Source organism: Balaenoptera physalus (genome assembly GCF_965194825.1).
Source record: "Balaenoptera physalus genome assembly, chromosome: 16".
NCBI lineage: Eukaryota > Metazoa > Chordata > Mammalia > Artiodactyla > Balaenopteridae > Balaenoptera > Balaenoptera physalus.
In genome coordinates, this window is record NC_138898.1 from 75,478,222 (window position 1) to 75,496,312 (window position 18,091).

General features: G+C 49.6%; 1 protein-coding gene across 5 annotated transcripts in view; it reads left to right on the forward strand.

Moving 5' to 3' along the window:
- The window catches only part of KATNIP (katanin interacting protein), a 199,440-nt gene that overhangs the window by 132,938 nt on the left and 48,411 nt on the right, over positions 1-18,091 (forward strand). For 4 of the 5 annotated variants that reach the window (XM_082429315.1, XM_082429312.1, XM_082429311.1 and 1 more), the window contains one exon: positions 5,235-5,372. The exons of the other annotated variant lie outside the window; for it this stretch is intronic. In XM_082429315.1, the coding sequence (XP_082285441.1) occupies positions 5,235-5,372 (138 nt within the window). The remainder of the gene's footprint in view (positions 1-5,234; positions 5,373-18,091) is intronic. 5 annotated transcript variants of the gene reach the window in all.

Here is an 18,091-nt window from a genome sequence, read left to right on the forward strand (position 1 = left end):
CAAGGGAATATCATGAACAATTTTATGCCAACAAATTAGATATCCTAGATGAAATGGACAAATTCCTAGAAAGACACAAATTACCAAAACTGAATCAAGAAGAAATAGAAAATCTGAATAGACCTATAGCCAGAAAAGAGATTGAATTAGTGATCAATAAAAAACTTCCCACAAAGAAAAGCCCGGGACCAGATGGCTTCACTGGTGAATCTTACCAAATATTTAAAGAATTAGCACCAAGCCTTCACAAACTGTTCTGAAATATAGAAGAAGAGAGAACACTTCCCGACTCATTCTCTGAGGCCAGTATTACCCTGATACCAAAACCAGAAAAAGCCATCACAAGAAAACTAACGACCAGTATCCCTTATGAATATAGATGTAAAAATCCTCAACAAAACATTAACAAACCAAATCTAGCAGTTTATAAAAAGATTTATATATCAAGACCTAGTGGAGTTTATTCCAGGAATGCAAAGTTGTTCAACATATGGAAATTAATCAACAGAATACAACATATTAATAGAATAAATGAGGAAATAACCATATGACGTCTTAATAGACACAGAAAAGGCATTTGATAAAATTCAACATTCTTTCATGATAATACATCAACAAACCAAGAATAGAAGGAAACATCCTCAGTCTGATAAAGGGCATCTATGAAAACCCACAGCTAACATCATACTGAATGGTGGAAGACTGAAAGCTTTCCCTCTAAGACCAGGAATGGGACAAGGACGCCTGCTTTCATCACTTCTATTCAATGTTGTGCTGGAGATTCTACCCAAGGAAGTTAAGCTAGAAAATGAAATAAGAGGTTGGAAAGGAAGAAATAAACTATATTTGTAGGTGATACGATCTTATATACAGAAAATCTTAAAGAATTCACAGAAGTTACTGGTAAAGCTAACATCGAGTTCAGCAAGCTTAGAGAATAAAAATCAATATACAGAAATCAATAGTATTCCTATACACTAGCAATGAACCATCCGAAAAGGAAATTAAGAAAATTTCCATTTATAATAGTTTGATGCTATTTAAGAATAAAATACTTAAGAATAGACTTCACCAAATAAGTGAAAGACTTGTACACTGAAAAGTAGAAAATATTGTTGACAGAAATTAAAGAAGACCTAAATAATGAAAGATGAAAAGATATCTGTGTTCATGGATTGGAAGACTTAATACCATTGATATGGCAGTGCTCCCAAATTATCTACAGATTCAATGTAATCCTACTGCCTTTTTTGTGGAAATTGACAAGCTGGTTCTAAAGTGTATAATGGAAGTTCAGAGAACCCAGAAGAGCCAAAACAATGTTGGAAAACAACAAAGTTGGAGTACTCACACTTTGAGTGAGTCCAGTTTCAAAACTTACTACCAAGCCACAGTAATTAAGACTGTGTGGTTCTGGCGTAAGGATAGACATATAGATCAATGGAATGGAATTGAGAGTCCAGAAATAGATTCTTACATCTATAGTCAATTGATTTTTAACAAGGATGCCAATACCATTTGATGAGGAAAGAATAGTTTCTTTTCAACAAATGGTATTGGAACAACTGGATTTCCACATGCAAAAGAATGAAATTGGACTCCTACACACCATTTACAAAAACTAACTCAATGGATCAAATACCCTGAAACTTTTATAGTGTTAAGGCTATAAAACTCTTAGAAGAAAACATAGGTGTAAATCTTCATAGCCTGGAATTTTTCAGTGGAGTTTTAGATATGACATCCAAAGCATAAACAACAAAAGAAAAAAACAGGTAAATCAGACCTCATCAAAATTTTTAAACAAACAAAAATTTTTAAACATTTTTGCTTCAAAGAACATCATCAAGAAAGTAAAAAGATAACCTACAAAAAAGGAGAAGATATTTGCAAATCATGTATCTGATAAGGGTCTTGTATCCAGAATATATGAAGAAAAGGACTCAGACTCAACAACAAAAAGACAAACAACCCAGTGAAATATGGCCAAAGTAGCTCCACGCCACCAGGGAACCTGGGAGCCAGTGTGGAACACACCTCAGGGTGACTCCACTTCCGGGACAAGGGAGCTGGGGTATCCACACCCCAGTTCCCATCAGTGTAGGTTCAGGCCTGCTCCTGGGGGCTCAGTTCCCCGCCAGTTTGGGCCTGCTGCAGGGGAGGCAAAGTGGGCCCTGGAGGCCAGGAAACAGATCCTCCGTCGGAGAAATGTGTGTGCTGGCAGTGGGACGAGCAGCCAGCGGGGACCAAAGTGGGAAGGGCAGGGGACTGGGGGAGGCGCCAACGGCATCTGCTACCCACTTGCTCAACAAATACCGAGTGCGGGGGGAGCCTGGCCCAGCAGATCCCAGCTCTGTGCCAGGAGGGGAGGCAAACAAGTAACATTGCCAAGAAAAAAAAAAAATCAAGCGGGGCTGGGGATGGGGGAATAAATTCAATGAAGAAAATATGAGAGAATTATTAATGGCCAATGGAAGGACTAATTTAGAATGGATGGTCAGAGAAGAAGGCCTCAGGAGGTAACTTTCTAACTCCTAACATAACTGCCTAGCCTGGTAACACACTCTTTATGGAATACCTCTCCCTCTCTCACTTCCCCACCCTCCAACTGGTGTTTCCTTCACTGTCTAAATCAACTCCTTACACTTGCCTTGCCTCAGGGTCTGCTCCTGGGGGAATCCAAACCAACACAGAATGAATGAATGAATGAATGAATGAATTAAAAACCTAGGTTTAAATCCTCACTCCATCACTTGGGCAAACCACACCTTTGCTGGACTCTGGTCTTCCTTCGGTGACACGGGTGTTACTGCAGTACTCACCTTCCAGGGCTCGGAGAGAACCCAGTGAGATAACAGCGGTGCCCAGGTGCCCTGATTCTTGTTCTGCCATCTTGATTACCACCTGTGATGGGCAGGTGCAGCAGACGCTCTCCTGCTGGCCAGGCGTCTGGAGGTTTGCCCAGCGTGCCTTGGGTCAGCCCTCGGCAGCTCCCCGGCAGCCTTCCTCTCGGGGACTCTGTCTGTGGAAAGGAAACATCAGAAGGCCCAGTTGCTAATGAGGCCGACTTACCCGCAGGTTAATGTTCTCTGACTTTGAACACCACGACTCCCACTTAGCCCTCCCGTTATCCCTCCCGCTGACGGAAATATGATGGGAAATCAATCACAGTCCCCTCGCTTGTGTCTAAGGTCAGCCTTCAGTCTCTGCCTTTGTCAAGCAGCCTCAGCGACCCATTTTAGGCTCCAATGAAGAGAAGGAATGAGACTCCCCTGCTGGATTTGAGATGTGCTATCTTTGACCCCTCGCAGCTGCCCAGAGCACTAAAAGTTCTCGCAGAGCTTGAGAAACTTGCCAGAATAAGTCAGAACCCCTTGAACTCGTCTCTCCCCCTTAACAAAGCAGCCTCCTCCCTCCTGAAAGGCACCATTGTCACTGGGACAAGCCACCTCTGTCCTCCGCGCAGCTGGAGCCTGAGCCTCACGTCTCCTGGGGGCCAGCAGACCCCAGAGGCAGGCACGGTCCTGGGGATGGGAGCCCATGCAGACGCTCTCAAATACGGGGTGATGCTCCTTTTAGATAAAAGGAACAACTTCAGCCAGTGTCAGAGATACAGGTTGCTTACTGGCAGATGGGACTTGTGACTGTTCAGCCCCTAAGCAGGAACCCTAAACTCAGGCCTGCAGGGGCCGGGCAGAAGCATAACCAGGGAGGTGAGGTGGGTGTAGAACAGTAGGGAGTGGTGAGGACTGGGGCACCGGAGAGCACCGCCCTGGCCGCCAGAGCAGTGTACTCAGCTCCAGCCAACGGCTGTCAGGGACCCCGTGTTGCCGCGTCTCCTAAGTCTGTAGACAAGCCAGACATCTAGCTCTGAGGGGGAGGGGATATCTTCCATCTTTAAGTCTTGGCAACGAATTTGCCTTTAAAAAAAAAAAACACTTCATGAGCTAGACAACATAGCTCTGCCGGCCAGATCAGTTTAGTCTCTTCTTTAAAGTTTCAGTGAGAGGACAGATATTAGGAGGTACATTTCACTTATCTGTTCATTTCTTCATTTCTTTATTGAACGATTGTTCAAAAAATTCAATTCAAAGATTTTTTTTTGTCATTTACCAGGTGCCAAGGAACTGTGCTGAATGCTAAGGGTTCTGGAATGAATTAGAAGAGCTCGCAGCTGAGTGTGCGTGTATGTGTATGTGTGTGTGCGCGCGCATGCGTGTGTTGGCGAGGGGGGTGACATAGATGTGAAGACAGGTACTTGTGGGACACTGAGTAAATTATAACCTCAGGTGTTGCAAGGAGCCGTGGGCACCTGGAGAAGGGAGTGATTGTGTCAAGGGAAGGGGTGACAATGGGGGAGACAGCACATCTGAGCTGAAGTTCCCAGGGGGAGAAGGGCAGGAGAGTACTGCACGCAGAGGCCCAGCCTATGCAAAGGCACAGAGGCCGAGCCAGCATGGACATATTTGGGAACAACTGTGCGTTTTGTCCAGACAGAGAGCAGAAGAGGTACCCAAAGGGACAAGAGAGGAGGTGACCAGGGCTGAGAAAAGTCCCCTGATTTCACTTTTTCCCATCTGCATCCCAAGCACTCATGATACGAAATTTTGTTGGTGCAAATGAAAATGACAGCAAGGATCCCCTGCTCCTCTGCCTCTTTGGCCTTGAGAATGGCCTTGGCAGCCTCGCCGGCAGGCGGAAACTGCACACAGGGGTCTCAAGGCTTGGAAACCCTGAAAGGGAACAGAATAAATCCTAAGGCTCAGTGCCATGGCCCCGTCCCAACAAACGCCTGAGCCAGTTTCTTTCTTTTCTATTTTTAAATTTTTAAAATTCTACAGGGTTTTACAAAAGAAAATCAAAGGCTCTGTTTGCCAGGTTAATCAAATAGCGCAAGTCATGGCTCTTTTCCCGTCCTTCTCCTCCAGTCTCTCTCCCCAGCAAAGCCGATTAGGTTGATTAAAATAAAGCCCGCTGCATTTTAAATTTGGTCTGGATGGCAGGGGCAGAGGGGCGCATGTGGCAGCTTTGTGCCGGGGACGAGGGTCAGTAGCCTGCTCCAAAATACGGTCCAGATGGGGTGAGATCTAAGACCCCACCCAGGATGAAGTGGAGAAGGTGGGTGGCTTCCCATCCTCATCCTCCCCGGGTTTCCATGGTCACTGCCCGCTTACTTTGGGGTAAGGCAGAATTGTGCTAACAATAACAACTTCCTTCTCTTGCTGGCGTTTCAGGGCAGGAAAGACCCTTCCTTGTGGACGTGCCCCTTCCACCCACCGCTCCAGCTCTTTTTTGTTATCCGCAACACGAGACAGCTGCATGACTTTGATCTAACTAAGATCAAGGTTTGGAATTACTGCACGGCTGACGGCGTAAGTAACGGGCTCTGGTTCCTGGCTGGGCATTTGGCTGATGGAAGCACTTAGTGCTTTCCCGCAGCCTGATTCCCAAAGTTGCAAAATGGGGACCAGGAGGCCCCGTTGCCCTTCCTCCTGGGTGTAGCAAGCGCCTGCTGGGGGCTTTCACTTCGCGTTGTCAGAGCCCCCAGGAACAGAGCCTCCGCTGAAGGTTTGGGAAGTAGAATCAGGTCACCTTTTGGGGGAACTGGAGAAATATGAACCGAGGCGCAGTTTTAACAGATAAGGAAACAGACGCACAGAGAGGTTATGTAATGTGGCCCAAGTCACACAGCCAGTGAGCGTCAGAGTGAGAATTTGATTCCCTGCAGTCAGACTCCAGGCCCATTGGCTTAGCCAGCGCTTCTCAGACCGTATCCGCAGCAGCTTGCCTGGGATCCTGATGAAAAGCGGGTTCTAATCCAGCGGGTCTAGGGCGGGGCCCAAGATTCTGCACGTCTCACCAGCTCCCGCATGTACCAGCGCTCCTGGTGTGTGCGCCCCGCTCTAAACAGCCAAGCTCTTAACCTCTGGGCTCGTCAGCCCCTCTGGTTTCAGAGCCCCTCCCCTCCTTCCTACCCTCACACCACTACCCAGGCCCTCATCCTTGCTTTCTTCTCCGGGTTGTTTTTCACATATTCACATGCACTTATTCCTCCATTCAACCTTGATTATTGAGCACATCCTAGGTACCATCAGGCTTCATGATCAGTTCTGAGGACGCTGAGGTAAAGACACAGTCCATGCCTTGGAGGTACTCCTTGTCTAAAAGCTGGCAGACAAGTAAATGTGGAAGTATGAGGCAGTGTGATGAAGGCCTTGATAAAGCTGAACCCGGAGAGCCAAGGGTTTCAAACAGAAGCCCCAGGGACTCAGCAGGGAACGCAGTGAGCAAGGAGGGACAGGACTCCCTCAGCCTATCTTGGTTTCCCCTCTTATGATAGAAAAGGGAGCAAAACTTGTTCTACTTTCCTTTCTAATCTGCTATAAGGGAAGCAATAGTACAAGCGAGATGATAAATGGGAACCAATCCTCGGCCTCAATATTGTTAGAGAGAGACGCTAGGGCCTGGTGGGGAACGTGGCAGACTGGCAAGCACGTGGCCCAGGTAAAGGGCAGGGCATTTTTCAGCTTTAACTAATGGTTGATATGGAGCAATGCCAGCCAGCACTGCTAGATCTTCTGAACATTCCCAGAGAGCTGGGAATCTGGATTTTGAGATGAGCTTTTCTGTTTGCAAATGTCAGTAGCTAATTTCAATTCTTTTGAAGCCACCATACAGTTCAAACCAAACTCATCTTTGGGCTGGAGCTAGCCTTTCTCAGTCTGCGGCCCCTGGAGCCTGGAGGAGGGAGCCCGCCTCAGGCTGGGAGAGGTCAGGGAAGGTAGTTGAAAGAGCGCATACCTGAGCTCTAGTGGAAGGAGAAGCACTGAGCCAGACAGAAAAGGGAAAGCCTCTCCAGGTGGAGGGAGCTTCGCGGGCAAAGGCGTGGAGGTGTGGAAGAGTACAGCTTCCTAATCGCTCTCTCTGACCCCAAGCCCAAGCCTCCGGTCTGTCTCCAGTAGCCACTGGGCGGTCTGATCACGACTCTACTGTTTCAAGCCCTCAAAGGCTCCCCTTGATCCAGAGAATCCAGGACAGAGGGCCCCTAATCCCTGTGCGTCAAGCCTGCCTCCCTCTTGGCACCCGCCCCTTGACCACGCCACCCTCCAGAGTGCCAGCTGCTCGTGGCTCTCCACCGCCCTCCCTGGTAGGCGCACCTTTAGTCCCTGGCCCCTCCCATCTCGCTCAACTCAGAATGCTTGCCTCTGCCTTGTACTCCTGGGAAACCCAGACATCCCTTTCTCCAGGATGCTCGCCTGACCCCCTGACCCTTGTGTACTTTTGGACCTCATGAACTGGTTCTATCACCCCTGTACCAGGATGGACACTTGTCCCCCCATCACACTGTGGGCTTCTTGGGAGCAGGGCCTGAGTCATCTCCACCACTGCTCTGTTCCAATTAGAAATACATGGTTGTCGAATGAATGAATGAGTTCATTCCCCGAAGAGCCCATAAGCAATTGTCTCATCCTTCTTGAGATCCAGATGAGAGACTGAGAGTAGGAGGGGTTAGGATGCTTGCCCAAGGTCATACCGCAGGTTAGAGGCCAACTGGGGCTCAACCAGGAGACTCCGTGCCTCCTCCCACCTTGCCGTCCTCCCCTCCTCTACCTCTTCTGGCTGGTTCTCCACCCACCCACTCACCCAGCCGTCCCTCCAGCTCCCGAATAGCCATCTGCTAGGCTCTGGGGATCTGGAGGCTAACATGGCAGACGCGGTCCCAGCCGGCTCTGTTCACACACGATGCTGCCCCAGAGAAGTAACAAAAAGCTTTCTCTGATTTCTGTGTTTTGATTTCTTTTTCAAACAAATGCCTAAAGTTTAAATTTGAGAAAAAGTCCAAACTATTGAAACAAATGAGAAAGTTCCTGTGGGCATGTCAGCCTCCCCTGCCCGGGGTGTGCGGAGGGGCTGTCCTCTAGGCCCCGGATGCAGCCCAAGCCCCATGTAGCTGCAGCGCATTCCCGGCATCTAGGGCTGGGTCCTCTCCTTCTCCAGTTCTCCCGGCACTTCCTGGCAGGCGGTCACCAGCATCTTCTGTAATGGTTAGTGAAACAGCGCTGGCTGCCCAAGCCCGTGCCCTGTAGCTCGGCCCTGTCAACAACTATATCGCTCAGGCCAAGAAAAGCAGATTTTATGTGCTGGATTACAAAGCAGATAAGCTTCGTCCCTGTTGGCTGAGGCCTGCCTTTCTTCTTTAACCTGCGCTCGGCCTCCCCTGTGTGCTGAGAACAGAAAAGGAGCAGGACATCAGGGCGTCATTGCTGTTGCGGGCGTTTTGGGGAGCAGCCGGCTGCGGGGATTAGAGACCTGAGGTGCTTCTACATAGAGGAGCGTGTGGAGGGCCGCAGTCCCCGGCAGGGCCACCACTTACGTCACGCACACCTATCTGTTGACAGAATTTTCCGGGGACGGAAAGCGCAAACAAATGCAGCTGCAGGTTGGTTTCATTTAATATTCTCCAGAGAATGCTATTACTGTGTGTTTTAGAGGAGATAAAATGAGAGTTTATAGGAAATATAGCTCAGCCCAGTAGACACGGCTTGTTAAGACAGTGTTTTGTGTCTGGGAATTCAAGGAAGCAAAGTTCAATGCGAGGCGCTGATCCAACCAAGGCTTATTTAGAGCATAAGAAAAGAAGGTGCTAGAAGAAAGGAAGTCTCTTATTGGAAAATCTGCTGCCCGTTTAATCCCCGGGCTAACTTGGATGGGTTCCTTCCCCCTCGTTAGGTGATGCGGTAAGCGTGAGCCGGCCCGGAGGAGAGGACTTGCGGGCAGGGTAGGGACACGGAGGCTAGTATCCGTCCACGCAGGCACACAGGGCGGCCCGCAGGTGTGGGTACTCATGACAGCCGCCGTTTACCCAGCGCTGCACGCATCCGGCAGGCGTGAAGCCCCCACTGAGCGCTCCGTAAACATCTGATGCCTGAACAAATAACTGAACAAATGAATCATCTCAATTAACCCCCCAACCATCCTGCAAGGTGGATGTTGTCGGGCCCCACGTTGTAGATAAAGAAGCTGGGGCTTAGGATAAAAAGATCCTACGGGACAGATAGCTGCGTCTCTTTTGCCAACTCTGCTTGGAAATGGCTGCCTGGAGTGCTGTCTTGAGAAGGATTTAGAACTTTCCTTCTGGTTCATCCAGGAAAGGGTGTGTGATTGATCAGCGATGCCTGTCTTGGGCTCAGGAGGAGGACGCGATAATATGTTTGTCACATTTTGTGATGTTTCCCCAGATTAGATGACTGGCCCAGCTAGTGAGGAGTAAGGGACCGAGGTGGGAAGGGAACATGGGGACTGTGGGTTTTCCTGCGGTTTTTCTCGGCATTGCTTCCCCTGCAGAGCGACATCTGCTAGGAGAAAGGAATCAGTGGTCTCCCTCCTCTAGGATGTAATAACCCATCCAAAAAGTGGGCTTTCAGCTGCTCGCCACGGCCCATCTGTTTTCGTTTATAATAAGCACATTCATCATCTCCGTGGCGCCATTCCATCACCATTTTCACCTGCAGCATCACCATGCGGACGCCACCTCCAGCCTGGTCACGACAGCAAGTGAGGCAGGACCCAGTGATATAGTTTATGCATGGAAATGGTGCTCACTAAGTAGTTTCTGAATTAATTAATTAATTAATGTTAGATTTCCCCAGTGGTGTATTTCTTTTCTTTTTTTTTTAACTTTTTATTTTATATTGGAGTATAGTTGATTAACAACGTTGTGATAGTTTCAGGTATACAGCAAAGTGATTCAGTTATACATATACATATAACTATTCTTTTTCAAATTCTTTTCCCATTTAGGTTGTTACGTAATATCGAGCAGAGTTCCCTGTGCTCTACAGCAGGTCCTTGTTGGTTATCCATTTTAAAAATAGCAGTGTGTACATGTCAATCCCAAACTCCAGTGGTATATTTCTGTGACTTGTGATCCAGGCCAGGACTGCCCAGTAGAACTTCTGATGATATTAACATGCTCTATCTGCCTTGTCTAGGGCAGTAGCCACTAGCCCCAGGTGGCCACTGAGAACTTGAATTGTGGCTCCTGTAACTGAGAGACTGCATTTTACAATTTATTTCATTTTAATATTAATGTAATTGTCCACATGTGGCTGGTGACTACATATTGGACCATAAGGGTCTTGGTGCTCAGGGAACCATGCTGAACAAATAGACAAGGTCCTGTTCATACAGCCCTGTCCCTTCTCATGAGGAAGGGACAAAAAAAAAAAAGGGTACAACTGAATAGTGTCATTTCAGGTAATGCTAAGTGTTCTGAAGACGATAAAATCAGGCAACGGGAGAGAGGCAGGCGGAGAAAGAGGCAGGGCTGCTCTGGACAGGTGATCAAAGGCCTTCCCTGACCTGGATGTTGAGAAGGAGCAGCCGTACTAACATCAGTGGGAAGAGAATTCCCAGCAGGGGGCACAGCAAGAGCAAAGGCAGGAACAACCAGTTTAGGCAGAGACTGAGCTGGTGAACAGAGGAGAGGGTAAGGGGAGGTCCCAAGGGTAGGTGGGAACCAGGTCACGTGGGCCTTACTGGTTTGGAGGCAGAATAGGGGGATGGTCAGAGCCAGCCCAGCTGGGGCAAACCCTGGCTCCTCCTCTTCCTAGCCATGTGACCTTGGGCGTGTTACTCTACGCCTCTATGCCTCGGTTTCCTCATCTGGAAAATGGGGTGATTATTGTTCGGTTAATACGTATGAAATGCTCAGAATGACTCCTGGCCTTTGTGAGCACTATACAAAGGTCAGCTCTTAGTATCATTATTGGAGGGTTTTGGGCAAAGGGTGATACAATCTGATTGAGGAATTTAAAAGATCACTCAGGCTGCTGTTTGGAGAAGGGATCAGAGGGAAGAGGCAGCCCCAAGAGGAGGCTCTTAGCATAGTCTAGCTTGGTGGCTTGGATGAGGGTCACAGTGCTTCTGGAGTGCACCATGGGTAGACTCAATTCATCCCAGGGCAATATTTCTATTTTCAGAAAGGCCTCTTTTTTTGGCAGGGTTGGGGGGGTGGATTTTCAAATGAATGCAAGTGAAGAGATTAGTTCAATAATGACCTATGTACCTTTCACCAGCTTCATTAATTATCTACATTCTGCCATTTTTGTTCCATCTCTTCCCCTAACATTTAAAAATAATTGTAGCTATCGTATCATTTCACTCATAAATTTTTTGTATGCATCTCTAACAGATAAGGAGTTGGTTTTTATATAATCCCAATGCCACTATCATACCTGACAATAATTAATTATTATGCTGTAATACCCAGTCCATATTCAAATATCTTCAAAGATGTGACCTTCATTTGGGCAGCTAAGTCAGTGTAGCCTGATGGCCCTGCCGTATGGTGGGGTCTGTGCACCCTTGGGCCTGGAGATCATGACGGCATCTTAACAGGGCAGCTGGTGGGAAAGGCACTAACCCAGGTGCACGAGAGCCTTCCTCAGGTGTTGACCTCAGGCTTGGTCTAGGCCGTTGCCTGTCACCCGAGGGTGCTCTGTTGTAGGTGGGCTGCAGGATCTGAAATCCATGTGCAGAGTCCATACTCGGGAAGATACAGGTGTGGTCATCTTGAGAGTCCCAGGAGGCTCAGGTTTGAAGCAGACCCCCAGCCAGCAGGGGAAGGAGAAGTGAGCAGAGCATTCTGCCTTGAGAGAGGGGGCCCAACGAGGTATTCAGGCTCCAACCAGAAGGTTGGAATTCAGGTCCATACTGTGCTCCCACCAGGGATGAGAACACAGATGCAGAACCAGGGTAGAAGCTGAGGCCCATGTCCTGTTCTGTACAGACCAGGGGACAGGCTGCATCTGGGACCAGACAGACGTCTAAGTAGGGAGAACTGCTCACCCATGTGCAGGGGCCAGCCTAGGACAGCAAGATAAATCCCAGACCCCCTAGGGGGTAGGGCTCCCTATCTCCTGCCTGCCTTGGCCAGGACTGAGTTAGTAGCTGAATCTGTTGATTAAAGTTCTCAGTCCCAGCGCTAGTGTATCAGCCAGGATTCTCCTGGTAACAAAGGACAAGAAAACCCAATTAAATCCGGCTTAAGGACAAAAAAGTGTTCTTTGGCTCATGTTACAGGAGAGTATGAGTTTGCTGGCTTCAGGCATGGCAGGATCCAGGAGTTCACATGATGTCATCAGGAATCTGCCTCCCTCCATCACATATCTCTGCTTTCCTCTGTGTTGGCATCATCCTCAGGTTCCAGGTGGTGGTCCCTGATGACATCGCTCTTGATTTCAGCACTCCTTGCAGAAAGAGACTCTCCTCAAGAAAGTCCCAGACTGAGGGCCCACTGGCCAGGCCTGGGTTGCAACCTGGGGTGAGGCCCACATTATCCACATGAAGTCAGGTTGAGGGAAGGGTGGATTCCCGATGGAAAATTGAGGTGCTGTCTCCAAAAGAAGGGACCATCACCAGGGAAAGTAGAAAACGATACCCAAACTAGGTCCTTTTTCTTTTCCTCTAAGAATGCAGAAATCACATGCTGTTGAATTTATTCGTTAAACCTTCCCCAAGGCTTAATTTCTGAACCAAGCTTCGCTCCCAGCCACGAGATACTTTTCTTCGGCATTCCCCCCCACGGCCTTGCACTGACACCCCAGCTTGGTATCCCCACCCCCAGGCCCCTCTGCCCCGGTCCCGGCTCCGCTTCCTTTTACTGTCTGCAGCAGCGCCCGACTCCCACCTTTGAATCCTCCGCTCCGCCCTTTGCCCCTCACTGCCAGTCATTTCTAAGTCCTACCATTTCCACTGCCCAAACCTGTCTCCTTCCAAGTCCAGCTCCTCCTTCCCCTGCTGCCCGCTGCCCCCTCCACCTCCCCGCTCCGCTCACTCATATGCTCAGTCCCTCCGTCTCATCAGCAGAGCCGTATCGATCGCCCCACACTCAGGCGTTTTGCTGGGGCCGGGAATCAGACACGCTGTCTGCCCCTGCAAGCTCTCACCCAGGCAGGAGGGCCCAGGGGGATAACGGCAAACCACAGTTCAGTGGGGCTGGGACAGTGGCAGGAGATGAGCCGAGGGCCTCGCCACTGCAGAATGCCTCAGGGGAGAGGCCGCAGTCCCCGGCCAGCTCGTGCTGCCGGGGCATCCTGGGAAGAGGCTGTGCCCCGACTCACCAAAGGCAGATTGCAGCTGGCTCACAGCGTGTTTTCAAAGTTCTTTAATTAATTGCCAACATTTAAAAATTGGAAGGGATTCCATGCAAAATAGGGATTTTTGACTTTTATTGAGAAACTAGACGATCTGGCGACACGAGGTCACATCCACTCCTGGAAGCTTTGGAGGAGCTGAGTCACGGCGCCGCAGTCCCCACCACTCCTACTTGTGTCCCCGACACAGTGGCACAGTTGTCCTGACACCACACCCTCTCTCCCATTTGCCATGCTTGCCCGGGCCCTGCATGCATGTGCACTGGTGACCTTCCCCATTCTCAGACCCCAAAACTGGCTCTCTGGCTCTTCCATCCTTATGCAACTTTCATCCCCTCTGGTCCCTAGGAAACTCCTCTCTTCTGTGCCTTTGCTCCTGCCCTTTCCAGCACCTGGAATGCCTAGCCGGTCTCATTACAAACCCTGCCTTTGGAAACATCAAGGTTCTGCTTCACCCACCAGCCTCCTGCACACCCTTAGCCTGCCCCAGGCCCCTTCTGGTGGTCTCAGCCACCCCTTCCGGGCACCAAGTCATGTACTTCCCTAGGGTATCCCTCAGTTTCCTGAGCCTTTGGTGTCCCAAACGGGTGCCCCCGGCCAAATATATCCTGCAGGCATATTCCGTTTGGCACTCACGATGTTGTACAGCTTGTGAAACATTTGACAACATTGGAAAGTTGGCTTTTGATGAGCCGGCTATATTCCCTCTGTGGCGTCCACCGGCTGGAGCCCAGTGGTCCCTGCAGCCTCTGGACTTGCAGGTGTGCGTTCCCCAGCTCACCAGCGTCCCCGTGCCGCTCACGTCTGTGGTGCTGCAAGCATCTGAGTCTGTGACACCTAATTATTCATACTTTTGTGAACTCCTTAAGGAGAGGAGCCTTGCTCTCATCTTTTGTGTCTCACACAGGCCAGGATCCTGAAAGGCCCCCATGTGGTATGTGTTGGGTTGAATAAAATTGTGAGAATTGCCTGCTGGGGCCTGAGCCCAGATCGAGGGGAATCTTTTTTTTTTTTAATTTATTTTTTATTGAAATATAGTTGATTTACAATATCGTGTTAGTTTCTGGTGTACAGCATAGTGATTCAGTTATATATATGTATGCATATATATGTTATGTATGTACATATGTACACATATATATATATTCCTTTTCAGATTCTTTTCCCTTATAGGTTATTACAAAATACTGAGTCGAGTTCCCTGTGCTATACAGGAGGTCCTTGTTGGTTGTCTGTTTTATATATAGTAGTGTGTATATGTCAATCCCAACTTGAGGGGAATCTTGACCTAAGTCAGCAGGAGTAATGCTAGGTCCCACTCTGGAGTGGATGGGGTTCTCCTGTGCCTGCTGCCAGCCTCTGCCAGGAACAGGGAACTGCTGCACCAGGACTTAGGGGAGCAGGGAGTCTCCAGCCACGCTAGCCCTGAGCAGCCAGCCTCAGTGGGTACTTCCATCCAGGCAGTAGATGGGGTACAAGACAATGATGGCGGCTTGCGTTTCTTGAGTGTGTATTATGTGCCAGTCAGCATTCAAAGCACTTTACACGTATGAGCTCGTTTACTCCGTACAGCAGTCCTATGAGATTGGTACTATGGTGATCAGCTCCATCCTACAGATGGGGAAGCTGAGGCACAGAAAAGCAAAAGAACTTGCTGGTAGTCACATGACTACCAGGCAATCTGGTGCCCACCACCTGGTCCTGCCTTTCAATAGAGAGTAGTTGTGGTCACTGGCAAGCCGGGCCCTGCCTAGAGCAGCCATCACTCTGCCCTGGCGCCCTCCTGCCAGATGGCCTAAATTTTCAAGAGAGGCCAAAAATGCACATTGTTATGTGAAAGCTCTCAGTTTTTAGATATTATCAGCTGGTTCTGAAATTTTTAACTGCTCTATGGGCCAAACCAGCCCAGATTCAGCTGTAGGTCCTCCAGTTAGTGACCCCATCTGTCAGGTCCCATCCCCATCCTTTGTCCTCTGAGTCTGTGACGCCGGGAGGTCAGAGTCGTTGGCCCCCAGCCTGGCATGTAATAGGTTAAATGTAACTTGTTAAATGTCACATGTCCCCACCATCTTCTTCAAGTGGCTACATCACAAAGAAGGGTTTTCATTGCTCTTCCTCCCAAGGTACATATGAAAGGTCATTGAGATCTCCTCTCGATAAAGCATTCAAGTTCAGGTGGAAAGAGCAGGTTTAGTTCCCAGAGCCAGGCCTCAAGATAGATGGCGATAGGCCTGTTCCCCATCCTTGAAGGTCTCCATCCGGCTGAAGACAGGTGAGCACATGGGGCCACGAGGTAGTAGGCGCAAGGGTCCAGTCGCAAGCCCAGCTGTGAGAGCCTAGAGGGGGACCCTCGACTCAACCTGAGGAGGCGGGGAGAGGCACATCGGGAGGGGCAGATCGGGAGGGCCAAGGGCTTCCCGGAGGGGTCGTCAGCTCCTGAGCCAGGTCCCGAAGCCTACATGGCAGCTCTCTGGGCAGCCGCAGCTCACTCCCCAAAGTCCCCCGTGCCTGATAAGCCTCCCAATCAGCCCACAACCCCTCGGCCCCTCCTGTTGTGGACCCAGCACTTCCCGGCAAAGAGAGCAGTAAGGGACGGCAGCCCATGTTCTCCCCGTGCAGTGGAGCCAGCGTGGGTGCCCAGCAGGTGACAGAACCCCTAGAGTGCGGGCCCCCTCGGGCTGTGCATGAATGAGGTCCAGCGACACACAGCTGGTTCGACTCCAATTGTCACCCACGCCGAGGAAGGGTTTGCTTTAATGGACCCTCCCTGGCATCCGGCACGTAGGCTTAGCCAATGCTTTGCTCCAGATCATTTCCTTCAGGCTTTTTCGCCTGTGCTGAGGGCGGTTGTTTGTCTCTAGGGAAAGTGTTTTGTGAGCACAAGAGCCCCCGCCTGTGCTTGGGTTGTTGTCATGATGGAGCCGGGCCGCCATCAATCTTTGCTGAGCAATTCATGTGCTCATTGGAAGAGACATGTTATTTGACCCCAGGACCAGGGAGGAAAGTGGCCTTATCGAGTCAATTCAATTACTTAGATCAAAATAATATTAACGTTGTGTTAAAATGCATTACAGTCTCAACATGATTGGTTCTCATCAACTGGAAAGAAGGATAAAGTCCTTCTTTGGACTAGAGAAGGTGCTCCCATTGACTACGTGGCACCCACAGAGTTTCAAAGTGTCCTTTTGAAAATCCACTGCAAAAGGGGTTTGAGACAGCATCAACAAAAGGCATAGCAATAACTCTAGTTAAACGAGGAAGAAAATATGAGCACCAAGGAAACAAGTACCCCCCCCCACCCCACACACACACAAATGGTTCTCAAGGGTAAGGTCGTCAGCAGGATGGAGTTTCACCTGGACTTCTTGGAAGCTGAGGCAAAGGAGGAAACAGCCAGGACTAGAGCCCTCTTGTTGGAAAGGAGGAAGCAGGCTGGTTGTTTGGGAGTGAAAGGATTTTCCCTTGGATCTATTCCCAAAGGCACCCCTCATGCAGAGCTTTACAGAGGGATGCCAAGTAGTACAGATCTGCTAAATCTCAACCCCTTCTTCTCCACGGAGTACACACGTGTCTCACATAGCTTTGGACCACACTCTTGAGGTGTGATGGCAGTTGCATCAATATGTACGTAAATACATAGGAAAAGCCTGGAAGGACACAAGCATACGTACACATGCTCCCCACCAGTGCCCACAGGGACGGCCTCTAGGGAGTGAGGAGAGAGCTAGGATGGGAGTACGAGATAGTTGGTCCATGGGGACTAATTAAGAAATAGAAGTGGGGACTCAGGGTTCCACCCAGAGCAGGTGGCCAGGCTAGCACGGCCAAGACGGAGGCCCTCTCCAGGTCTGGCTTGACCCAAAGGGAGGTGGCAGTAGGACCTCAGGGTGCCAGCCAGAGTGGCTCCCTGTGCACCAGCTGTGTGACCTCAGGGAAGGCTGAGGCTCAGTTTCTTCATCTGTCAGATGGGCCCTAATGCCCAAGACCTTGGGGAGTTGTTCCAAAGACAGCATGGGACAATGCATGCAGCCTCTTGTTTTTTTTAACACATGGAATCCCCAGAGAAGTGACTCCTTACCGTTCCCCACCAGGGATCCCACCCTGGTGATGCTTGGACCAAATCCACCCACAGATAACGGCTTGTTTGGTCTGCAGAGTGTTGGAAACTTTAAACACCATCAGGTAGGGGGCCTGAACCTCTCAGCTCCCCATGACCCCCGCCACTCCCTGTGGTTTCCACCCTAACCCTCTTCTCTCTCCTACCTGCCTGATCCTAGGGGCATTAGAGGTCACACCCCTCTAATAGCACCCCAGCCTGCTCCCCTCTCTCTGTCCCCACTCAGCCAGGCTTCTTGGAGAGAGCTGAGGTCAGACGGGACTCTAGACCGTTCACGGACGGTCCAAAAGCCCATTGTGGAAACCAGGCATCTCCTTACGGAAGCCGGGATGCCCATCTGATGACTGTGCGGACTGAAAGGTCTCCTCCCCACCCACCGCCTCTTTCGGTGAGAGCGTGTCTGTCTCACCAGATGTTTCCACGGCGGTAATTTTGCGGAACTAGTCATTGAAAGCTGCCCAGGCTGTCCTTCTCAAATAGCTATTTCCTGATTAATTCACATCACACACTTGCTCTGCGCCTCCGCTAAACAGAGAACACATCCGTATAAATGTGTAAAAGAGGGCTTTGAGAATCGACTTTTCTGACAGGCGGCAAATAGTAGCCTGCCATCCTGCAATTGGACGATTGAAGCTGGGTTCCTGTGGTGTAACACGGGCTTGACGTTGCTCATCCTAAATTGCTACGGAAACCTTCGTAGCAATAACTTAGTGAACTAGGAAGTTAGTTAGAGCTTCGTTGCCTGGCTTTCAGGAGGGCTAAGGCAGGGGGAAATAAGTATAGATGGACACCTCTGGGATCTCAGATCTTGTATCCC